Genomic DNA, 25,768 nt, shown 5'->3' on the forward strand with positions numbered 1-25,768 from the left:
TCTTGGCTGGAAGCCAATGCCTTCGGGAAGGCTGTACTATATGGCATCTTTTTATTTCTCTGTTATTCATTCTGAGGACAGATGTCCATCTCTGGACATGCAACTGTTCTCACAGGAGTGATACTGTACCTTTTTGGCCATAACCCAAGTAGCAGTCCATGGGTGAACTGTATAAAAAAATCACGGCTACCTCATTACCTGCTAAACACTTGCTGCAGTGTGTTAATTTTAGTAAACAAGAAGAACAAAGATGGTATGCCTCTACACCATTTGTAATTGTAGCAGCTAGTCCTACATTTTGTAGGTTTCCAGCTCTTGTCTTCTAAACTAATTTCTCACCTCAAACATTCCCCCAATAAAACAGGGCAGGGTGTATAATAACCAGCAAAAAAGACAAAGGAATTCTGTTATTTGAAACAGCTTTCCTCCATAGTATACAAAGTCTATTTCATCTGCAGAAATACCATGCCCTTTTCTTGTTTACATTCTGTTGGAAAACGGAAGAACATTCCTGAGATGATGTACAGCTGCTCTCTCATGAAATTTCCTTAGCGGTGAAATCTTCAGGGCACAGGGAGTTCTTTACAAAACAGCTGAGGAACTGAAAGACTGAAGACAAGCAGTGAGAGGCATCCAAAGAGTAACAAGGGTGAGGATCCAAAGAACTACTAACATATCCAGTGGGACTTGTGTCTTCATCTCCCCTCAAATACCAGACCCTATTACTAGTTACATTTGGAAGTTACCCCTAGTTTACTGTGTGACACTATCTGCACATTTCTGTGCGGTCATCAGAGAGGGGAGCTGCTATTTAAGAAAGACCAAATCCTCTTAAATTGGTAGGGTCGCCATATAAGAATTGCCAAAAAGGAAAACACACAGCACTGGGATAAAAGTGGGCACAAATATGCATAAATTTGTCTGTGTTATATTAATTTCTAAATGTGCATCTTTATCTAAATATCTATAATCTAAATGTCTAAAATCTATATCTTAAAATGTTGTGAACTGCCCAGAGAGCCTCAGCTATGGACAGTGTAGAAATGCAATGCAATGTGATAATGATAATGAATAAATGCATAAATAAATAAATAAAACCAGAAATGCTGCCAATCTCATGCAGCGTGGAAGAGTGGTCAGGGAAGCTGTATGCCTGCCTGTTCAGTCTGCTGCCCAGATGCAGCAGAAACCTCTTAAATTAAAGGACAGCCATCTGGCAGCCCTTCAAATAGAGGATTGCCCTCTGTAAAAGACAACACATGACCAACCTATGTTACCATCAATACAATTAAAGCAATCTTAGGCCACATGTATTTATTTGCTACATTTCTATACCATCCATTAGTCAAAGTTCTCTGTATGGCTCACAAGAGAAATTTAAAAGCATGTCTTTCTGGCAAGGGCAACAATTGGTCTATAGGCACTTATCTTAAGACTGCAGACAATAAATTAGTTCAATTGGCTTATGACTAGACACAATAGTTCTGAAGTAAACATTATACTGATTTCCATTTTAGATGGTAGACATATATGGTGTTCCCACCCATGCAAGATAAAAGGCATGTGTCCCTTTTAAGGTAACACTGACCATCTTTATATGTGTGTATATTCAAACAAATTTTAAAAACATTCTGTTTAATCAGGGCACCTTTTGATTCTATCTATTATTTTATTTAATAAGATTGATTCTAACTGACTCTATGAAGAAACACTACAGCCTTATGCAGAAATACTTAGCTCTGGCTAATGAACTCAAGAAAAGGAGGTTCTAATACACAGGTATAAAACCTCAGTTCTGGGGACCAAATCCAGCCCACCTGGGCTCCCAATTCAGTCTCATGTGTACAAGATGGGCATACCCCTTTGCCCTGATCACCAATTGTTTGGTGATTTCCCAGCTTCTATGCAATACACCCCATCCCAGTTCTATTTCCTTTAATGCCTTCAGTTCTTCTAAGGCTTAGTAAATGGAAGGAAGAGCTTCAAGCAAAAATATGTTGGTATTCTAGATATTTTTGGTCCTATCCCTTTCGCCTTCAGCTCCACCCACTACTGGAATGTAACCCGGAGAAATGGCTTTTATGCTTGGGCTGAAAAAGGAAGGAAATAGTTGGCTGTAGTTTCATAGATGCTTTTGCATGTAATATTTATTTCAACTCACAGAGATTATTAAAAAATTAAGACAATGTTACCCAAAGTCAAAGGCAGCAAAGCCAATACACCATGGAAAACAACTCCATTGAACATAGGTGGTTCAACTTATGAGTAAGCATGTATCAGATTGCACTGCTACTTGCAATATTCTTCATATTGCCCTTCTTCTTGCTATATCCACATCTTGGTTCTGGCACACAGTTTAGGAACATTTGGTTTATGTCAAAGTGAGTGGTTGACAATGATTTCAGAATAATCATTTAATGTCACTTAATTTAACTCTTCTACACCTAAACACATGCTATGTGGCCCTTTTATGTATATCACCTATTCTGCATACTTGCACAATATCTGCACAGTTCCACTCAGGAAAACGGCAAGATTTGCTTTACCTATCTTAAATGTTTCTCAGTGCAGCAACTCATGGCAGCAGCCATTTTAATTTCTTTTCAACACTTCTCCAGTTTCTACAGGCATGACAAATGAATTTAAAAATAGTAGAAATGTTTTAGGTAAAGGAAAAAGAGAGGGAGAATTTAATCTCAGACACCTAGAACACCAAATCAAGAACTAACCCTTGTAACACGTAAGAGGGATATTCCACCGAGTATAATTGATTTACAGAACACTAGATAAACAGGATGTAATAGACATTAATAGAGTTACCTTTTGTTATTCATTAATACCTGAGATTTATAGTTAAACTAAGGTTGGAAGGAAAGCATACTTTGAGGAAAGATGTGGTGTGGTGATTGGACTGGGGACCCAAGAGATCTGGATTCTAGTTCCCACTTAGCCAGCTCACTAGATGACTTTGGGCCAGTCACTTACTTTCAGTCTAACCTACTTCTCAGGGTTTTTATGAGGATAAAATGGAGTGAAGGAGGACTATGTAAGCTGCCTTGAATTCCTTACAATAGGAAAAGAGGTAGGTTATAAATGCAAGATGAAGATGATGATTCAACACAATACTCCCTATAATCTCATCCCCTCCCATAGCTACTCTTTCTAGTCTCTTATTCACAGATACAAGTTTGCTATGGCTTGGGGGAATGAGAAATGAGGGGGCTCTGGGAGGCCTTTGAATTTTAAATTCTTCTTAAAACTCAGCTGCACCACCTCTGAATTTCAGGCTTGGGAATATGTGTGATCAGAACTGAATGCTGTGATTTTGAGTTCAGTAAATACATACATGGTAAAACCAAGCTAACATATGATAGTGTTCTAGCTTCTGATGTAGACTTATTCATGCATTTACTTGAACATGTGAAGGCTAAAAATAGGTATTGGGGTGAGGTGCATGGCCACACACCCCATATCTCCATATGTGAGGACTACAACCTACTCAGTTCAGTTCTTCCATGCTGAACTGGCAAGGTCCAAGCAGGAGGAGTTCGCCAGGTAAAGACCTTTTTATTTAAACATCATTTCAATTGTTAAAACATATGATCTGGCCAGGGCAACTTCTTCTTCCTTCTCTTTCTCCTCCTATATTTTTATTTTATACTGATAATTTTAATTTTGTATTTGTAAATCAATGTATTTTTTGTATTGTTATATTTAATGGTAATTTATTATGTACTATTGTATTTCAATGTATTTTATCATGTTGTAAGCCGCCCCGAGGTTTCGGCAAGGGGCGGCATAGAAATGCTATAATAATAATAATAATAATAATAATAATAATAATAATAATTGCTTAATCCTGAGTCAATCTCTCCATGTGATCAGGAAACCCTGAAATTTAAGCCTTTGTATTATGAAGAGAGTTCCTGAAGTAGGTTTGTGACATCTGAATAACTAGAAGAAAAGGGGGTGGGTCTTTTAGAAGGGCTAAGACTAATAATGGTTTTTCCCAGTGTTAGCTAGACTAAAAATGAGACTGGTTCTCAATGAATACCCTGTGGGGGGGGGGGGGGATGCACAGACTATCAACTGAATGGAGTTACCTTCAGAGAGAAAGTAAAATATATCACAGAAGTGAGTACATTTGGTAAATATTTTATTATTTCTTTTCATGTGACAACCCTGAAAAAAATGACACTTTGCTACAATGTAAAGTAGTGAGTATAGAGCTTGTATAACAGTGTAAATTTGCTGCCCCTCAAATAACTCAACACACAGTCATTAATGACTAAACCGCTGGCAACAAAAGTGAATACACCCTTAAGTGAAACTGTCCAAATTGGGCCCAAAGTGTCAATATTTTGTGTGGCCACCATTATTTTCCAGCACTGCCTTAGCCCTCTGAGGCATGGAGTTCACCAGAGCTTCACAGGTTGCCACTGGAGTCCTCTTCCACTCCTCCATGACGACATCACGGGGCTGGTGGATGTTAGAGACCTTGTGCTCCTCCACCTTCCATTTCAAGATGCCCCACAGATGCTCAATAGGGTTTAGGTCTGGAGACATGCTTGGCCAGTCCATCACCTTTACCCTCAGCTTCTTCAGCAAGGCAGTGGTCGTCTTGGAGGTGTGTTTGGGGTCGTTATCATGCTGGAATACTGCCCTGAGACCCAATCTCCGAAGGGAGGGGAACATGCTCTGCTTCAGTATGTCACAGTACATGCTGGCATTCATGGTTCCCTCAATGAACTGTAGCTCCCCAGTGCCGGCAGCACTCATGCAGCCCCAGACCATGACACTCCCACCACCATGCTTGACTGTAGGCAAGACACACTTGTCTTTGTACTCCTCACCTGGTTGTCGCCACACAGGCTTGACATCATCTGAACCAAATAAGTTTATCTTGGTCTCATCAGACCACAGGACATAGTTCCAGTAATCCATGTCCTTAGTCTGCTTGTCTTCAGCAAAATGTCTGCGGGCTTTCTTGCGCATCATCTTTAGAAGAGGCTTCCTTTTGGGATGACAGCCCTGCAAACCAATTTGATGCAGTGTGGTGTATGGTCTGAGCACTGACAGGCTGACCCACCACGCCTTCAACCTCTGCAGCAATGCTGGCAGCACTCATATGTCTATTTCCCAAAGCCAACCTCTGGATATGACGCTAAGCGCATGCACTCAACTTCTTTGGTCTACCATGGCGACGCCTGTTCTGAGTGGAACCTGTCCTGTTAAATTGCTGTATGGTCTTGGCCACCGTGCTGCAGCTCAGTATCAGGGTCTTGGCAATCTTCTTATAGCCTAGGCCATCTTTATGTAGAGCAACAATTCTTTTTTTCAGATCCTCAGAGAGTTCTTTGCCATGAGGTGCCATGTTGAACTTCCAGTGACCAATATGAGAGTGAGAGCAGTAACACCAAATTTAAGACACTTACTCCCCATTCACACCTAAGACCTTGTAACACTAACGAGTCACATGACACTGGGGAGGGAAAATGGCTAATAATGCCCAATTCGGACAGTTTCACTTAAGGGTATACTCACTTTTGTTGCCAGTGATTTAGACATTAATGGCTGTGTGTTGAGTTATTTTGAGGGGACAGCAAATTTACACTGTTATACAAGTTGCGTACTCACTACTTTACATTGTAGCAAAGTGTCATTTCTTCAGGGTTGTCACATGAAAAGATATAATAAAATATTTACAAAATGTGAGGGGTGTACTCACTTCTGTGATATACTGTAGATTAGGGGCTTGCATAGCTTAATGAAGCTATGAGCTATGCCGTGCAGGGCCACCCAAGAGGGACAGGTCATAGCAGAGAGCTCTGACAAAACGTGATCCACTGGAGAAGGAAATGGCAACCCACTCCAGTATCTTTGCCATGAAAACCCCATGGACAGTACCAAAAGGCAAAAAGATATGATGCCGGAAGATGAGCCCCTCGGGTCGGAAGGTGTCCAATGTGCTACTGGGGAAGAGCAGAGGGCTAGTACTAGTAGCGCCAGAAAGAATGAAGTGACTGGGTCAAAGCCGAAAGGACACTCAGTAGTGGATGTATCTGGTGGTGAAAGGGGAGTCCAATGCTGCAAAGATCTATACTCCATAGGAACCTGGAATGTAAGATCCATGAATCAAGGCAAGCTGGATGTGGTCAAACAAGAGATGACAAGACTGAACATCAACATCTTAGGAATCAGTGAACTAAAATGGACAGGAATGGGTGAATTTAATTCAGATGACCATCAGGTATACTACTGTGGGCAAGAATCCCTCAGAAGAAATGGACTAGCCTTCATAGTCAATAAAAGAGTAGGAAAAGCAGTACTGGGATACAATCCCCAAAATGACGGAATGATCTCAGTTCGAATCCAAGGAAAACCATTCAACATCACAATAGTCCAAGTCTATGCCCCAACCACTGGTGCTGAAGAGGCTGAAGTTGACCAGTTCTATGAAGGCCTACAACACCTTCTAGAATTAACACCAAAAAATGAAGTCCTTATCATCATGGGGGATTGGAATGCTAAAGTAGGAGGCCAAAAGATAACCAGAATAACAGGCAAGTTTGGTCTTGGAGTACAAAATGAAGCAGGGCACAGACTGGTAGAATTTTTTCAAGAGAATACGATGGTCATAGCAAACACTCTTTTCCAAAAACACAAGAGATGACTGTACACATGGTCAAGACAGAAATCAAATTGACTGTGTGCTCTGCAGTCAAAGATGGAGAACCTCTATACAGTCAGTAAAAACAAGACCTGGAGCTGACTGTGGCTCAGATGATGAGTTTCTTGTTGCAAAATTTAGATTTAAATTGAAGAAAGTAGGGAAAAGCACTAGGCCACTCAGGTATGACCTAAATCATATCCCTGATGAATATACAGTAGAGGTGACAAATAGATTTAAGGAATCAGATCTGATAGACAGAGTGCCTGAAGAACTATGGACGGAGGTTCACAATATTGTACAAGAGGCAACAACTAAAACCATCCCAAAGAAAAAGAAATGCAAGAAAGCAAAATGGCTGTCTGAGAAAGCTTTACAAATAGCTGAGGAAAGAAGGGAAGTGAAAGGCAAGGGAGAAAGAGAAAGATACACCCAATTGAATGCAAAATTCCAGAGAACAGCTAGAAGAGATAAGAATGCCTTCTTAAATGAACAGTGCAAAGAAACAGAAGAAAACAATAGAATAGGGAGGACCAGAGATCTCTTCAAGAAAATTGGAGCTATGAAGGGAACATTTCATGCAAAGATGGGCATGATAAAGGACCAAAATGGCAGGGACCTAACAGAGGCAGAAGAGATTAAGAAGAGGTGGCAACATTACACAGAGGAACTATACAAGAAAGAGCTTAACAGTCCTGATAACCACGATGGGGTGGTCACTGACCTCGAGCCAGACATCCTGGAATGTGAAGTCAAATGGGCCTTAGGAAGTCTGAGCAACAACAAAGGTAGGCGACAGTATTCCAGCTAAGCTAGTCAAAATCTTAAAAGATGATGCAGTAAAAGTGCTACACTCAATATGTCAGCAAATTTGGAAAACTCAACAGTGGCCACAGGATTGGAAAAGGTCAGTTTACATTCCGATCCCAAAGAAGGGCAATGCCAAAGAATGTTCAAACTACCGCACCACTGCACTGATATCACATGCTAGCAAACTTATGCTCAAATTCGTACAAACTAGGCTCCAGCAGTATGTGGACCAAGAACTACCAGAAGTACAGGCAGGATTTCGAAGAGGGAGAGGAACTAGAGATCAAATTGCCAACATATGCTGGATCATGGAGAAAGCTAGGGAGTTCCAGAAAAATATCTGCTTCATTGACTTTGCTAAAGACTTTGATTGTGTGGATCACAACAAATTGTGGCAAGTGCTTAAAGAGATGGGAGTACCAGACCATCTTAATTGTCTCTTGAGAAAGCTATATATGGGTCAAGAAGCAACAGAGAGAACTGGACACGGAACCACTGATTGGTTCAAAATTGAGAAAGGAGTTCGGCAAGGCTGTATGTTGGTGTCCTGCCTATTTAACTTATATGGCAGAGCACATCATGAGAAAGGTGGGGCTAGATGAACCACATGTTGGAATTAAGATTGCCGGGAGAAATATGCAGATGATACCACTCTATATGGCAGAAAGTGAAGAGGAACTAAAGAGCCTCTTGATGCAGGTGAAGGAGGAGAGTGCAAAAGTTGGCTTGAAACTCTACATTAAGAAAACTAAGATCATGGCATCCGGTCCTCTCACTTCCTAGCAAATATATGGGAAGAAATGGAGGTAGTGACAGATTTTATTTTCCTGGGCTCCAAGGTCACCGCAGACAGGGTCTGCAGCCAAGAAATGAAAAGACGCTTCCTCCTTGGGAGGAAAGCTGACAAATCTAGACAGCATACTAAAAAGCAGAGACATCACCCTGACAACAAAAGTGCGTATAGTCAAGGCTATGGTTTTCCTAGTTGCAATGTATGGCTGTGAAAGCTGGACGATAAGGAAGGCTGAGCGCCGAAGAATTGAGACCTTTGAATTGTGGTGCTGGGGTAGACTCCTAATACTACCCTTATCACAGATAAATAGCTGGATCATGATTGGATTAGAACTCATTGGAATGAAATATGGAAATCATGCACAGTAATTCTTCTGGACACCCTGCTTGCCTAGGAAAGTATTGAGATAGAGGTGAAAGCATGCATATACATGCTAAGAATGAAAAAGCATTCAGCCAACAGGAGCCACTGCCAGCCCAGAACTGAAATGAAAGAAGATACTTGGTACTGCTTTTGGCTCTTGGCAAAGCAGTGGAGCAGCAGAGGCATAGGCTGGGAGAGTGTGCTGAGGATGGCCAGGGGACTGGTGAAGGCAAGGTAGGAGCTGGGCAGAGGAGGTGGGGAGGGGGGGAGGGGACAGGAGCAGTGGAAAGGAAGGGAGGCAGGGCCAGAGAGGCCCAGGAGGAAGCAGAGGGGTGGGGCCAGCAGCCTGTGAGGCTTATAAGGCTGTACTCAGCCACTACAAGCTCTTTTGGCTCTTGGTATGTTGGGATACACTTGGCCTCGGTGCAAGCTGGTGACCCTCCTAGAGGGGGCGCTGAGGTGTCTGAGAGCCGAGAGAGCTCTCCAGGCCCCCAGAGAGCAGTCCCCCTCCAGACAGAGAGCTGAGGGAGGGGTCATGGGAGGAACAGCCAGGGAGACATGGAGGCATGTCACCCACAGGAGGAAGAGGCCAGCACGGCCTCCTCCTCCTCCTTCTGATGCCGAACTGGAGCTGGGAAACAGGTTCTTTCCGTTTGGAGAGACTGGAGCTGATGAGGACTTGGGGGACTGACAAGACCCCCAGCCTGGGACCACATGCGAGCAGGAGGCTGTTGTAGGAGAGGCAATGGCCAGGGAACGGCCACCATCGCGAAGAGACCCTGACCTTGAGGTAAGGGAGGTCTGTTGCCTGCTGGGTGCACACATCTGACATGTGAAGGATAGAGTGGAGCGTTTTGTTCACTCCAGGGGTCACCAGCCACTTTTGGTGATCCATGTGGGGATGAATGACATAGCCAGGCAGGGTGTTGGTGGGATCACCAGGGAATTCGAGGCCTAGGGAAAGAAACTCAGGAACCTAAAGGCCCAAGTGGAATTTTCCTCTATCTTACCAGTCCAGGGATTTGGGCCAGGCGGGGAAAGGAGGGTCGCCAAGGTGAACGACTGGCTTAGGGTGTGGTGCCAGAAGGAACGTTTCGGGTTCCTCCACCATGGCACCCGGTTTCTTGCCAATGGACTCCTGGCAAGGGACGGGTTGCACCTCATGAGGATGGGGAAAAGGTCCTTTGGAAATGCTCTAGCGAGCTTTGTCCAGAAGACTTTACATTGAGCCCGGGGGAAGGGGGGTCAGGCCCCCCAGAAACTTGTCCTGATTGGACAAGTGAGGGGGGAGGATCAGGGCTCTGGGAGCAGGGTATTAGAGGTACTACAGGGACAGGGCTTCCACAGAGAGAGGCCAGGTATCAGGGAAGATGGGAGGAAGGAGAAGGCTGGGGATCCCAAAGAAAGGAAGCTGTGGGAAGGAGTGAGGTGCATGTACACCAATGCTAGGAGCAGGGATAATAAGCAGGAAGAACTTGAAGCTCTCCTGGGAATAGGAGGGTATGACCTAGTGGGGATCACAGAAACTTGGTAGGATGAAAGGCAAGATTGGAATGTAAACATAGAGGGGTATCACCTGTTTAGAAAGGACAGGAAGGGAAAGAGGGGCGGGGGCATAGCTTTATATGTCAGGGAATGGATAGGATGCAGTGAGATAGAATGCAGCACAGAGGGGGATTTGGTAGAGGCAGTCTGAGTGAAACTTAGGGGTTTTGACAGGGAGAGGGACCTGACAATGGGGGTATGTTATTGCCCTCCAGGTCAACTTGAGACCCTGGACGATGTCCTGACAGATCAGATTCTAAGGCATGGGTTTTCAAACTACGGCCCATGGGCCAAATCCGGCCCACCATGCCCATTCCCCCCCCCCCACTTTATGTGAGCTCAGGGGTAGCCAGGTCAGGGGCAGCTGGTCCCGCTCCTGTCACCGTCGCCTTGCGGTCCTGTGCCCACCGCCACACCCATGCCCACTGCCGCCCCGCTGCACACGCTGCCACCTCACCAGTCCACATGCACCACCGCCACCTTTCAACTGACCCCCTGTTAAAAAAGTTTGAGGACCTCTGTTCTAAGTATATCTTGGGGGAGGGACACAGTAATTATGGAAGATTTCAATCTCCCAGATATTAGCTGGGAGACTCACTCAGCAGTGACAGCCAGTTCATGTTGCTTCCTAGACACTATAGAGGGAGGGTTTTCACACAGAGGGTCTGAGAGGTGACGAGGGGGGGAAACATCCTTGACTGGGTTTTGACCAACAGGGAGGAGCAGATAGATGAGGTACAGATTAGGGGAGCTATGGATACAAGTGATCACTCCATCCTTTGCTCTGAGATCAGGGCAATGGGGACGTGCAGCAGGTTGAGCGCTAGAAGCTGGGACTTCATGACAGTCAACTTTGGTCAATTGAAGGCCAAACTGGGGAAAGTCTCCTGGAAGGCAAGGGAGTTCAGGAGGGGTGGATGGCATTCAAAAGGGAGATTTTGGAGGTGCACGCCTTAGCAATACCTCTAGTTAGTAAGGCAGGGAGAAGGAGAGTGTCATCATGGATGGAAAAGGAAGTCCTAAGAGGGATTAGATGCAAGAGGAACCTTTGTAGGAAATAGGTACTGGGGCAAATAGACAAAAGGGTGTACCAGGAGGAGGCGGCCCATTGCAGAAGGATTCTTTGCAAGGCTAAGGCTCATTACGAGCTGAGACTTGCAAAGAATATCAAGAGCAACCAAAAGGGCTTCTATCAGCATGTAAATAGCAAGAGGAATGGGAGATAGGTAGTGGGACTGCTTAATAAGGAGGAAGGGGATCCAGGACTGATAAGAGGGAACAGGCACAGATGCTAAATGACTATTTTGCCTCTGTGTTCTCCCCAAAGCAGGATGGGGGAGATCCGCATGGGATATTAGATGAGGCTGGGGACTTAGGGGCACAGATTAGAGTCACCCCCCTAGAATTCGAGGAGCTTTTCAGGGCACTGGAGGGTTCAAAGGTGCCGGGTCCTGACAGGTTACACCTGAGAGTACTTCAAGAGTTGACATGGGTTCTCTCATGCCCACTGGCCTCGATTTTTGAGGCCTCGTGGAGAATGGGTGAACTTCCAGAGGACTGGAGGGTGGCAGGGGTCCCAATTTTCAAAAAGTGTAGTAGAAGGGACATGGGAAATTACAGATTGGTTGGCCTTATGTCCATTGTAAGAAAGACAATGGAAAGGCTCATAAAAGTGAGAGATCTAGTAACCCTAAATAGGAAAGGGTGGTTTTTGACCACACAACATTGCTTCTGCTAAAATTGATCCTGGCAGACAAACCTTGTGAAATTCTATGACAAGGGTTCAAGGTGGCTAGATGGAGGGGACACAGTGCATATGATTTACCTGGATTTCAGCAAGGCTTTTGACAAAGTGCCCCATGATATCAGGGTTGAGAAATTGAGGATTTTTGAGATAGACCAATGCTATGTCCAATGGATTAGGGCATGGATCCTCAAACTACGGCCCACAGGCTGTATCTGGCCAGCCATGCTCCTTTATCCGACCCACCTCAGAGCTTTTGGACTCACTTGGAAAAAACAATCTCCAAGCGAGTCCAAAAGCTTTGAGCCGGCGCAGGCCTACTCAGTGGGGAGATGGCAGCGCTCGCGCTCGCACAGGGAAGACAGGCATGATTGCAGTTGTGCTGAGGGGAGGGAAGATGGCCGTGATCGCAGGTGCGCTCGGGGAGGGGGAGATCTCATCTGCCTTTCCTGCACGAGCACAACCACGTCCGTCTTCCCCACTGCCCCCAGCATGATTGCGGGCATTGTAGATATGTCCCTTGACTATGGACATGCTCTTCCTCACCTCATCTTGGGTTTCTGCTGCAGCCCAAGCGAGTGGAGCAAACATTTTTAATTTGTTAATTAATTTTTAATTAATGTTTAATTAATTTTAATTTTAATTTATTTTTACTTTATTTTAATTAATTTTAATGTGCAGTGTGCATAGGAATTTGTTCTTATTTTTTTCAAAGTATAGTCTGACCCCTCAATGGTCTGAGGGACAGTGAATTGGCCCCCTGTTTAAAAAGTTTGAGGACCCCTGGATGACTTGACTGACCGAAAGCAGAGGGTAACCATTAGTGGGAAATCATCAGGATGGCGGCCAGTAACAAGCGGTGTCCCCCAGGACTCTGTCCTGGGGCCGGTCCTGTTCAATCTTTTCATCAATGAAATGGAAGAAGGGGTGAACAGTCTGCTGATCAAATTGGCAGATGATACTAAAACCAGGGTAGTGGCCACAACTGAGGAGCAAGTACTCCAGATCCAAAAGGATCTGGACAGACTATGGAAATGGGCAGGAGACAACAGGATGTGTTCTGTGGATAAGTGCAAGCTCTTGCACTTGGGGCATAGGAATGGTGTCATAAGTACAGGTTAGGGGACAAGTGGCTGGAGAGCAGCACTTGTGAAAGGCATCTCGGGGTACTGGTTGACTGTAGGCTAAACATGAGTCAGCAGTGTGATGCGGTGGTCAAGAGGGTGAACGCTACCCTTGGTTGCATAGCCAGAAGTGCGGCTTCTAGATTGAGAGAGGTATTACTACCACTCTATATGACTCTGGTGCGCCCGCAACTGGAGTATTGTGCTCAGTTTTGGACCCCTCATTACAGTAAGGATATAGCCAGGTTAGAGTCAGTGCAGCGTAAGGCCACAAGGGTGGTGACCGGTTTGCAGGGGATGCTGTATGAGGCAAGACTGAGGGAACTGGGTCTCTTCAGCCTGGAGGAGACTGAGAGAGGATCTGTTGGCGACATACAGGTATGTGAGGGGGTGTCTACCTCTGCCCAGAGGTGGGTAGAGACCTGTTCTCCCCTGCAGAGGAGGGCAGGACGTGCTCCAACGGAGCAAAGCTCAGGGAACCAAGGCTCAATTTGGATGCCAGGAAGTACTTTCTGACAGTTAGGACCCTGTGGGTATGGAATGGGCTTCCATGGGAGATGGTTGAGGTCCCATCAGTGAGGGTGTTCAAGGATAGGCTAGACATGCACATGGTAGGCATGTAATGAATGGAGCCAGCTAGAGCCAGGGGTCAGACTAGATGACCCAGGAAGCCCCTTCTGACTCTGTTTCTATGTTTCTGTGTTACTGCCTTGGGAGAACAGATAAGTAATTCTGCTACTGCTGGGGAGAGGGGAGGCTCTGGCAGGTGGGTGGGCATTGACCTGCCTGTCAGAAGCAATAGGCCATCCCTTTCAGTACACCCTTCTCTCTTTGTTCTTGTGAAGTCCAAGCACTGATATCTACATGCGAGTACTTACTCAATCCTTCTTTAAAATTCTGATAGGTTTAATGTGATAGAATATCAGCTGATGTGATCAACTATCATTGTTCATACATTATAAATCTGTGCTTCAAACTTTACATCTTTTAATATTTACAACCATGAACACCACCAGAGGCTACTAATGAATCTTTCATTGCTCTCAGATTTCAATGTGGTTCAGAGGAACAATTGCACTGTTCATTGGCCACAAACTCAGAACCCCTTGTATGTATGGTGCTCCTGCACATATAGTCATTCCCATTCACTTTAGTAGAAGGAACACTACCCCTCAAAAATGAATGGGAAAGCCATGGCCTTCAGAGGATCTCCATGGGAAAACACATGCTGCCCTGTAATGTACAATGTACTTGTAGCACTGAATTATGGACCTAGAACTACCTAACAGCAATCTTTTAAACGAGATGATGTTTTCTTTTAATTTATTGGCTCTGAGAATAAAGCTCTGAAAACTGTGTATTTAATTCACAAATATGAATTTAGACTGATGCTAGCTGCCCCACAGTTTCTATAGAACCAAATATTACACTAATATTGAGGTAAATGATACAGTATATTAATATTAAGATGATAGTGATGATTATCCCCTAATATGTTGCTCAGTGCAGAGTTGAGTATCACAAATAATATTACATTTGTTCCCTTTTGTTTGTGAAATGAATTAAAGACCCTCAAAACATGACCTGTACTGTGATTGCATAGTATTTATTTTTAATCAGTTTGAGTGGTTAAAAGCAAGACAGTACATAGACTAAATTATCTAGCAACCCAAAACTGAGAGTATACTTAAATCTTTACAGCACTTTTCAGGCTGTTGTTTGTTCACCAAAATGCATTCCCTTGTTGTCATTTCTCACCTTCCCCCTCTTTTCTTCTCTTCTTCATTCTCTGTGTGGTGGATTCTTGATGGAGATGATAAACTGTGATTTCTAGAAACCAAAGGACTTCTAATATTTGAACGCTGCGTGTTTCTCTTCTCTGCAGCAACATTACTGGCTACCTCCAGTCCTCTTATATAAACTCCAGTATATCCATGGTGATGCAGTTCACAGTGATCGCTTTCATGTCGAGTCAATTCAAAGCTTTGTGTCTTCTTCATAATCTTCTTGAGTGGGTGCTTCCTGTGGCGGGTGGTGGATGCCTGGATTGGCTCTGAGTAGCAGGTAGAAATGTTGTCCAAGTCCTCTGAAACATGGGTAGTCCTCTGAAACCTATTCAACAGAGGAGTAAGAGTCTGTGACACTGAAGGTTTAATGGAAGAGCTCTTATCTATGCTTTGAGTGGTATCTTCCTTAACCAAAAAAGACAAAGTAGCTACTGGCAAGCTGCCACATTGAAATGTATAATTATTCCAAAGGTTAGCATCATCAGTGCTAGAACAACAGCTAGATGAATGTCCATATTGTTTTCCAGATTTGCTGCCCAGATAATGGCTACTTCTCCAGCCAATCTCCTTGAGAGTACTGTGAGTTCCTTCTTTGCTGGAACCTTTCACCACTTTTGAAAGCTCCTCTTGTAAATGCTGCCTGGTCTGCTGACATTTGAGCCATAAAATATTCCATTGCTTCAGTTCAATCTCTTTGTTACCTAGAGCATTTATAATCTCAGTGGCTTTCTGGAAGTTTTCTGCAGAAACTTTTGCAGCTTCTTGGTGGTACTTTTGCAAAATATGAACTGCAGATTGAGAATAGTTGGCCTCTGCTGACAGTTGCTCAAGAAACTCATTACATTGAATCAGCCACTGCTGAGTCTGAATGATAAGTAAAGAGGGAGGGAGAGAGACCAGTTAAACAAAGGGTACTATATATTTAACCGTTAACATTTATAATCTATCTGTGGGCATATGCAGCAGCTCATGAAGGAAGACAAATTTTACCCAATATTTTAAAAACCCACAAAAATTTACAAAAGGGTTTCCACTGGTAGTGTGGAAAATTAGCTAACTAATTAGCTAACAAAGATCTACATTTTACATGCCCTGTGAATACTGGAATTAGGGTAGAACTGCACTATTCAAAGTCATTCTTATGTAGAGAGAGACCCAATAAAGAAAGGGTTAGTGCTCCTACCACCATCACAGATAAACACAAACTAAATATTGAAGGTGTCAAGCAAGCCCTGGCTGAAATTAACATTAAAGTAGTTCTTTTACTGCTTCTGTGGCAAAGGTGACCTAAGGCACAATCCTATGCAAATCTAGGTAGGAAAAAAGGCCTAAAGTTCCTAGCATGCATCAGCATAGCTGGCTGGGGCATGTTGGGAATTACAAACTTTTTTCCTATCTAATCTTACATAGAACAGCATCTTTAGTCACATAATAAGTGGAAGATATCAGGGTGGGAAAGCAAACTTCGATATTGATAGTTTCCTCTCTATGTTCTGGTACATTCTGGCAATGAGGGGAAAATGGTGACAGAAGTTGTACTTCAGTAAGTGATCATAAATGAATTATTTGTTATTATATTTATATCCCACCATCTTACCTTGTGTGGGGCACCCAATGCAGCTTAAAAGGCTATCTCCTCTCCATTTTATTTACCCAACAAACTTGTGAGGAAGGTTAGGCTGAGAGTAAAGGTTCCAAGGCTGTGCTTTGGGCAAGGCCTGGCTCTGTTAGCAGTTGTAACACTTCTTATGGCCTAGCTAGCACTCCTCTAGCCAGTGTGTTGTGATACAGCTCCAGTTTAGAATCCCTCTCACTCCAGTTCACATTGATGTGGCCACCAAATAGGAAAGAAGAGACATGCTGTCCACTGAGCTTAGATTCATTTCCATGACCTGCTGAATTACTATTTATTTATTTATATTTTTATTTAGACAGCTTATATGCCACCCCCTTCGCATAAGCCTTGGGGAGGCTTGCAATCATTAAAATCCTGCATATAAATACATAGCATACATAAAATACATAAAATAGTGGAAACAGCCTTGTCAGTTTAAAATCAATAAATAAACCTTAACAATTAAAATAGTGTTTAAAGAAAAAAGTCTTGGCCTGGTGCCTAAAAGCAATTAATGACGGCGCCAGGCAGACCTCTCTGGACCTACTATGTACTGTCATGGAAGTCTGAAGGGCTTTTAAAGCATACCTAAAAGGGAGTACTTCTCAAATCCCAAAGTCTTTCAGTCACCAGAATGTTTCATGGTTAGAGGCATTGTACTAGTCAGAAAGATGGTGGAGCCAGGACAGGAAAAACAGGTTGCTTACCTGTAACTGATGTTCTTCGAGTGGCCATCTGTGCAGTCACACATATGAGTTCTGCGCCTGCGCAGTGCCTTTGGCCGGAAGATTAACAGCTAACGGTTTTTGGTGGGAACTCCGCTCCCCCTCCCCCACAACATTATATAAGGAGCGGAGTGTCCGCCATTTTCCAGTCTTTGAAAGACCGGCGTTTGTTGCATAATAAAAGGTTTGTCAGAATGACAAGAAATCCAAATTTAGTAGTGGTATGACACATAGGAAAAAGCTATCATAGTATCGCAGAAAATAGTCGGACCACCCATGACACCAAGCGGGATCGGAGGGTGGGTTGTGTGACTGCACAGATGGCCACTCGAAGAACATCAGTTACAGGTAAGCAACCTGTTCTTCTTCGTCGTGGCCCCTGTGCATCACACATATGGGTAGAATAACAAGCTTACCCAAAATGGAGGAGGGAGGTGTCATCAACAAAGGACGGAAGAAAGAACAGCTCTGCCAAAAGAGCAATCCTGTCTGGCACGGACATCGAGTCTATAATGTCTGGCGAAGGTACACGGAGTAGCCCAAATGGCCGCTCTGCACACGTCTTCTATCGAGACTCTTGATGCAAAGGCCGAAGAAGCAGCGACAGCTCTTGTAGAATGGCCTCTTGGAGTAGATGGTAAGTCCAACTTAGCCAACTGATAAGATAGGACAATTGTATTTACTATCCATTTCGAAAGACGTTGTGACTGGGCAACCCCAATCATGTTCTGAATATTTCACAAAAAGTCTATTGGAACGCCGAACAGACTCAGTCCTGGACCTATAAAAAGCTAAGCAACGACGAACGTCCAGCATATGCAGAGATCGTTCTATTGGATTCGAAGGGGTCAGAAAGAATGCCGGTAAAACAATCTCCTGTTGCATGTGAAACTAAGTAGCGACCTTCGGAAGGAAAGACGGACCCATTCGAAGAACCACCTTTTCCTTATGAAAATTTAGGAAGGGGGGGTCTACCCAAAGGGCGCAGAGTTCAGATGATCTACAGGCTGAAGTTACTGCAACAAGGAAGGCCGTCTTCCATGAAGCAAGGCGTAGATCGATCGTCGCCATGGGTTCGAAAGGTGGTCGAGTCAGTGCTTGTAAAACCACTGAGAGACTCCAGGTGGGCATTAGAGGTCTTATAGTTGGATGTAGATTACTCAATCCTCTTAAAAATCTTTTAATCAGAGGTTGAGCAAAGATGGAGAGGCCATGTATAGTTCCTCGATAATGTGAAATTGCTGCTGTATAAACCTTTATGGATGAGGGTTTGAGTCCAGACTGATGCAATTCAAAGAGAAACTGAAGTATCTGTGAAACAGAAGCTGAAGGGGCCAGAAAAGAGTGTAAATTGGCAAAGTTAGAGAATCTCTGCCATTTTGCCACGTATGACTTCCTAGTAGATGGTCATAGCGCAGATTCGAGGATATACTGTAGATCTGGGTGTAGACTCTGCTGAGCAGGAATAGTTGGAACAGTTTGTGGTGTCGATACCGTTGTATCAGAGGCGATCACTGTATCCTCCATGCAGTCAGTTTCAGCGATAGCAAATCTGGGTGACGGATTGCGCCCTCCCTCTGGGTAATGAGATAAGGAAGAAGAGGGAGTTGGAGAAACTCTTCTCTGGAGACGTGAAGGAGAGTTGAGAACCATTGTTGGCGTGGCCACCAGGGGGTGATCAGTATCCCTGTGGCCCCTTCGTGAATGATCTTTGCCAACACTCTCATGATGAGTGGGATCAGAGGGAAAGCATAAAAAGTCATGTTTGTCCAGGGAATCATGAAAGTGTCCCCGAGGGAGTCCTGACCCACTCCCGCTCTGGAACAATATGCCGTGCATGCCCGCATTCCCATTCGTGGGACCGCGACATATGTCTGCTCAAGAGATCGGCGTCTGTATTTTCCGTGCCCGCTAGGTGAACTGCTACAAGAGTGATACCTCTCGGTATGCACCAGTCCCAAATCTGCATGGCCAGGCGGGCTAGTTTCCGGGATCGGGTTCCCCCTTGTTTGTTTAAATAAAAGACTGTCACCATGTTGTCCGAGGTCACCTGGACGACCTGGTGCAGAAGCACATCCTCGAATGATTGAAGGGCTTTGAAAACGGCAAGAAGTTCCAGGAAATTGATATGGTTCCTGCAATCCCGCTGACTCTATATCCCTTGGGTACGTAAATCGGAACAGATTGCTCCCCATCCCAGTAGAGACGCATCGGTACCGAGGGTTATTGTAAGGTACCGGGGTCGGAATGGAACACCTACGGTTAGATTGGCTGGGTCTATCCACCATAACAGGGACTGAAGGACAGAAGCCGGGAGTCGAATCCGTTTGGTAGGGGGGTCCATCTGTGGTCGAAACACCCCGTTGAAGAACAGTTGAAGGGGACGTAGCCTGAGTTTGGTGTGTGGAACCACAGCAATGGAAGCAGACATGTGACCCAACAGACTCTGAATAGACCGGGCGGGAGCAGTTCTTGTCGAATCCGAGCGATGCAATGAGCAATTGCATGTCGTCTGTCCCGAGGAAGGAAGGCTCTTGCCAATGTCGAATCTAGTCGGGCTCCGATAAAGTTGATCACCTGCGTAGGGAGAAGGGAAGATTTCCGTCGATTAATACAGAGTCCGAGATCATGCAATAGAGCACATGTAAACTCAACAGCAGATGAAAGTCCTGCTTCTGTGTCAGCAACCAGCAACCAATCATCAAGGTACGGGTATATCCGAATTCCACGTAATCGAAGGTGTGCACAGACAGGGGCCATACACTTCATAAAAACTCTTGGTGCAGTGGCCAATCCAAATGGTAGCACATTGAATTCGTAGATTTCAGAGTCCACAGCAAAACGAAGGAAACACCTATAACTTGGATGTATTGAAATACGAAAATAGGCATCCTTCAGATCCAATGAGGCGAACCAATCCCCTCTTCCCAACAACGGAAGAATTCTTTGAAGTGTAGTCATCCGAAACTTCTTTGGTGTTATAAATCTATTGAGAGCTCTCAAGTCCAATATTGGTCTTAGACCCCCATCTCGTTTCGGAACTGTAAAGTATCTGGAATAGAATCCATGGAATCCTTCCGATAACGACAGGCGACGAATAGCTCCTTTAGCGAGGAGTTGGTGAATCTCGTCTAACAGTACCAAAGAAGTCGGAGTATATCGAATAGGATTCAGTGATGGTACAACGTCGAATTCGATTCCATATCCGTGCGGGATGATAGATAACACCCATCCATCAAATGTGATGGACTCCCAAATGGAGAGTCGACTCTTCAGTCGATCCCCAAATGAGAGGGGGGAGGGGGGAGTTGGAATGAGAGGAGAGGTTCGCTCGTCACATCAGCGCTGTCGCCTGTCCGTATCGAAACGGCGGCGGCCCTGTTGGAAGCGCTGTGGCGGCTGTTGCCTGTGACACTGCAGACGTTGATGCGGTTACTGCTGCCGAGGTGGAAACTGTTGACGGTACTGTGGATGTGACTATGACCATTTACGTCGGGGTAGAGATTGCAATTCCATACGACGTGCGGTCATCCTTGATTCATGGATTTTCTTCAATTTGCTGTCCGTCCTTGCATGGAAGAGGCCGGAACCGTCGAACGGCATCTCTTCAATTCTCCACTTCATCTCATTCGGAAAATTGCAATTATGCAACCAGGCGTGCCTGCGGAGGGAAATTGAACCAACCAGCAACCTCGAATCAGAGTCCACGTGGTGTCTCGCGGTAGAAAGCTGTTGCACCACCACTTGCATAGCTTCCTTAACAAAAGTCTTAGCAAGTTCGCCCTGGTTTCCCGGAAAAGTATCGATGATGGCGTCCAGGTGTTGCATCAGGAAATACTGGTAATGCGCCAGGGTTGCCTCGTAATTGGAGATTCTTAAACCAAGGCCCGAAGCTGCGTATACTCGGCGGGCGAGAGAATCAACCTTTCTATCCTCTTTGTCATGAGGTGAGGTGTGTCCACGGGCTTTCCGACCCTGCGAGGATTCTACAACAACCGAATTCGGTTTGGGGTGGCGGAGAAGAAATGGGATGTCCTCTTCCCACACCCGATACATGGACTCGTATTTACGAGAGGTCGGTTGTGGATTAGCTGGGAGGTCCCATGGCTGAGTCATTGCCTGCCGTAAGGTAGTAATAAACGGCAAGGCAATAGATGTGGATCGTTCACCTCTAACCACATCATAAAAACGATTGATGCTCGGTCCCGGCTGTTGGTGGGCTTCTATATTGAGCAATCTCACTAGTCTGGCCATCAGATTGTTAAACGATATGTACGGTTCCTTGGGCAACCCCGGACCCTGGGAAGCAACTACAGCATCTGGCGAGGTTGAGTCAGCCTCAGACTCTTCGGATTCCATCCAGTAGGGGGGCGGTATACTGGAGGAAGAATCTCCTGGGGACTCCGATCTGCCACTCTCTCTAGATGGTGCCCTTGGGGCGTCTCTGGGTGTTGAATGGAAACGCTGTCGAGGCGCTGGTGGTGAAGATTGTCCCCTAGAGGTTGGATAGTAGGCTGTAGAGTGGTACTCTTCCCGTCTCGGAGCAGAGGAGTACCTGGAGTGGTACCAATCATCAGACCTTGCATCCGAGGAACGGCTTCTACGGCTTCTCAGAGGGGAGATGGCGATCTCAGTGTCCATCGGGATCGGAGGCATCGGGGTTGGTGATCGAGGCCTAGGTGAGGAGTCTCGTATTTCCCCATCAGAGATAGAACCCCTCCTCGAATCCATAACAGGTTCGGCTGCCGGCCGGCGCGGTGACCCTCATAGCCACCTGGATGGTCAGGACCGAGGGGGTCGGTTCCGAAGTAGGTATCGGAATCGAGGAAGAGGCCGAGCCCGAGTGACGGTGTTTTGCCTGCTCGGGATTCTTTGGCTTCTTAACCGGTTTGCCCGTCTTATCTTTCTTGGCCTTCTTCTGCACAGGATATTTATCTGAGTCGCTGTGCTTTCTCTTTTCCTTTTGCTTCTTTGGCAAGGAAACAGACTGATCGGCCATAGCATGAGCGCCTTCTTCAGAAGGGCGTGAGGGTGGAGCAATGGAGGAAGAGGCCGAACTTTGCAGCAGGTCAGCCGAAGTTGGACGGCCTTCGGGTGGGGCCACAACAGTGGAAGGCTTAGCCACCAGCCGATCAGATTGGAGGAGAGCCTGATCCCAAAGGAGTTTGCGGAGGCGGTTCTCCCTGTTCTTCCTCACCTGTTTAGAGAAGGCCAAACAATGGCCGCACTTATCGGTTCTGTGCCCTTCCCCCAAACAAAGGAGGCACAGATCATGCGGGTCTGCGGCGGGCATTTTGGCACCGCATTTTCCGCACTTGCGGAACGCCGCCCGTTGCGCCATCGTAGAAAGAAGAAAAAAGGAGATAGTAAAGCGGGAAAGTAATATTTTTGGTTTTGTTTTTTTTATAGGAATGATAAAGAAGAAAAAATGGTGTAAATTTAAAGAAATATAAGTAAAATACTAACAACAAGAACAAGGGATATAAAAACTTGGTAAGAGAAAAAAGGAGATTTTCGAACAAGCAAGAAGGTAAATAACAATCTGAGCGAGAGCGAAGCGGCACTAGGCACAACGAACGGCAGTCACAAAGACTGGAAAATGGCGGACACTCCGCTCCTTATATAATGCTGGGGGGGAGGGGAAGTGGAGTTCCCGCCAAAAACCGTTAGCTGTTAATCTTCCGGCCAAAGGCACTGTGCAGGCGCAGAACCCATATGTGTGATGCACAGAGGCCATGACGAAGAAAGGCCATAAGGTTTGGGAGCAACCACTTTGGGAGTAGGCCTGGTGGGTGGGGCTCCTTCTCTCTTATAGTGTGATTGGTGCCGTGTTGGCCAGTTTTTCTTTCTTTTTCTCCCTGAGAGATAGGCACACTTAGCATGGAACTTGGCTAATGTTTGTAGGAGCTTGCAAGTAGTGATTGAGTGCCTCCTTCTCACCCGCCTTGCTTTCAGAATAAGGTGCAACAGGGGTGGGAAAGGATTCAGCCAGCACTTACACAAAACACAGCTCAGTGGTGTGGGCAGAATCTCCATTTCTCCTTTGGTCTCTGATTAGAGATGGCATAGGAATTCTTTCTTGGGGTTGGGTGAGTGCTTGGAAAGGGCAAGTGGTGGTATTTGCAGAGGGTGCTTGACTCTCTGTAGGCTGGACTGGATTCCAGCACTGGCAGGATTGGGTTCCAACATAAGCTAAATTAGGTCCATAGGCTGGAAATTGTGCTTCCTGCATAAAGGCTGCAATAGACATAGTGGAATTCTATTATTTATTTATTTAGGCTTCTATGCTGCCCCATTCGCCGAAGCTTTGGGGCGGCTCACAATAATAAAATGCATTAGAGAAGGGTGGATAACAGCAAAACAACTGGGAGTTTGGATTGCAAGTATCTTATTTGAAAGTCTAATGATTGAAAGTGTACATTTGTACATACAAACCTAAAGTATGAAGCCAATTAACTTTTGTGAGCTGTTTTGAGAGGGCTTTGCCCTGAAAGTTGGCATAAAAAGGTAGAGGTTTACCCATGACATTAAAGTCCAGTCATCTCTGACTCTAGGGGGCGGTGCTCATCTCCGTTTCCTAGCTGAGGAAGCCAGCGTTTGTCTGCAGACAGTTTCCATGGCCATGTGGCCAGCATGACTAAACACCGAAGTGCATGGAATGCTGTAACCTTCCCACCCAAGTAGTACTTTTTTATCTACTTGCATTTGTATGCTTTCGAACTTCAAGGTTTGCAGGAGCTGGGACAGAGTATGGGATCTCACCCTGTCTGCGGATTCAAACTGTCGACTTTTTGATCAACCAGCCCACTGTCTCACCGGTTTAACCCACTGCACTACCGCATCCCGCTAGAAGAAACTAAATAATACTGCCTAACTGATTTTCTCCTGGGAAGTGGACCGAGAATTGCCCAGTCCATAAGACAAGCAAAACCCAGCCCATTAGATATAACGGAGTTATACCCTGATCATTCTTTGTCATTGCAGAGGCGTCTGGTGCTCAGATGGACAAATTTGTCAATTTCACTCTGTTTCTTATTTTTCCAATCTTAAGTTTCATTCCTAAAGTTGTTCCTTAAATTTTGTATGGAAAATGTCCATGCCTTTTTGAATATATTTCTCTTAATACAAAGTTTTCTGTACACATTTTTGTTGAATATGCACATTCTCATAGCAATTTCTCTAAGGTAACACGTTAGGTTCTTTAGCTGGGAAGCCAGTTTCAACCTGGCTAATCCTGCCTCTGAAAATAAGGACTCCAAAGCTTTCAGTTTGGTCAATGAATTATTCTGTAGCTAGTACATAGCAGTGGACTGTCTGTTATATGCATAAGCAAATCTATTTGTATGGAAATGCATATATGAAGCATGCAAAATCATTGTACAAACATGAAGGAAGTGCAGATTCAGTGCTGAATATAATATTTAGATGTGTACACAATACACAGAGAAGTATAAAGAAAAACCTCTCTTACTGTTTCATAAAATTCGTATAGCTTGACCAACTTCTCCAGTTCACTTCTCCTCTTCTTGGTTTGATTGGTAATGTTATTCAGATACCTACTGAAGACCTGAAATTCCTCTTCAGATTTTAATGAAGAATTCTCCTTTATAAGCTGTAGCCCTTCCTGGGAATGCTGCTGTAATGTAAAATGCTGATCAGTATGCTGATGACACTCAGCTCTACCTTTCTTTTTCATCTGACTCAGGTGTGGCAGTAGATGTTCTGAATCGGGGTCTGGTCTTGATAATGGATTGGATGAGGACTAATAAACCAAAACTTAATCCAGGTAAGATGGAGATACTGTTGGTGGGAGTATCATCTATTCAGATGGGAGATATCTTGCCTGTCCTGGATGGGTTTGCATTCCCTACTCTGGAGTGAGCTCCCCAGAGAGACTCGCCTGGTGCCATCTCTGCATTCCTTTTGGCATCAAGTGAATAACTTTTTATTCCACCGGTATTTTAATTAAGCTAGTTTTTAATACTTTATTAACAGAAGGGGATATGTCTTTTATAGAATCTGGAATACTAGTGGTTGTGCTTTTATTGTTGTTTTCTTGTCATTTTAATGTTTGAAAAGTTTTATGGCATTGTTCTATATTATTTGGTATGGTTTTACTGTTGTAACCCGCCCAGGAGGTGGTTAGAAATTCAACAAATAAATAATAATAAGTAAAATGTGAAACAAACCTAGTAGTGTTTTCTATATTCTTGACAAAGCTCCTTCTGTTATATAATGGAAGGAGACAGGTTTGGAGAACTGTGTTTGTCAGCTGATGCACAAAAACCATTTCCAACTTTTTGGAGAACATTTCAGAGTCTTTTTGGAGAACATAAAATGTAAAAGCTTTAAAAGCAGTATTTTGCTGTAGAGTTGCCATGCTCTCTATTTATTTCTAGCTGAGTCATATCAGGCATACTATAGTTTCATTTCAGTTCCTCTTACAAGCGACCTATTGGGAGGTCCATGTATGCACCACTCTCTGGTCCTTGTGTGTGAAGTCCCAGCAGTTTAAAAAAACCAGGTGGAGTTTACAGAAGATATGCCTGTTTTCCATTCTTTGAGATGCTGGCATTAAAGCAAGCGATGATG

General features: G+C 44.7%; 1 protein-coding gene across 5 annotated transcripts in view; it reads right to left on the bottom strand.

The window, feature by feature from the left end:
- Positions 1–25,768, bottom strand: part of PLEKHG4B (pleckstrin homology and RhoGEF domain containing G4B) — a 175,054-nt gene that overhangs the window by 50,673 nt on the left and 98,613 nt on the right. For all 5 annotated transcript variants that reach the window (XR_006416860.1, XM_044452637.1, XM_044452660.1 and 2 more), the window contains 2 exons: positions 24,648–24,812; positions 14,808–15,700 (listed from right to left, as the gene is read on the bottom strand). Coding sequence is in view for 4 of the 5 variants with exons in the window: in XM_044452637.1 (XP_044308572.1) it covers positions 14,808–15,700; positions 24,648–24,812 (1,058 nt within the window). In the remaining variant the exon portion in view is untranslated. The remainder of the gene's footprint in view (positions 1–14,807; positions 15,701–24,647; positions 24,813–25,768) is intronic.

Source organism: Varanus komodoensis, unplaced genomic scaffold, assembly GCF_004798865.1.
Source record: "Varanus komodoensis strain SLA01 unplaced genomic scaffold, ASM479886v1 scaffold10, whole genome shotgun sequence".
NCBI classification, from domain to species: domain Eukaryota; kingdom Metazoa; phylum Chordata; class Lepidosauria; order Squamata; family Varanidae; genus Varanus; species Varanus komodoensis.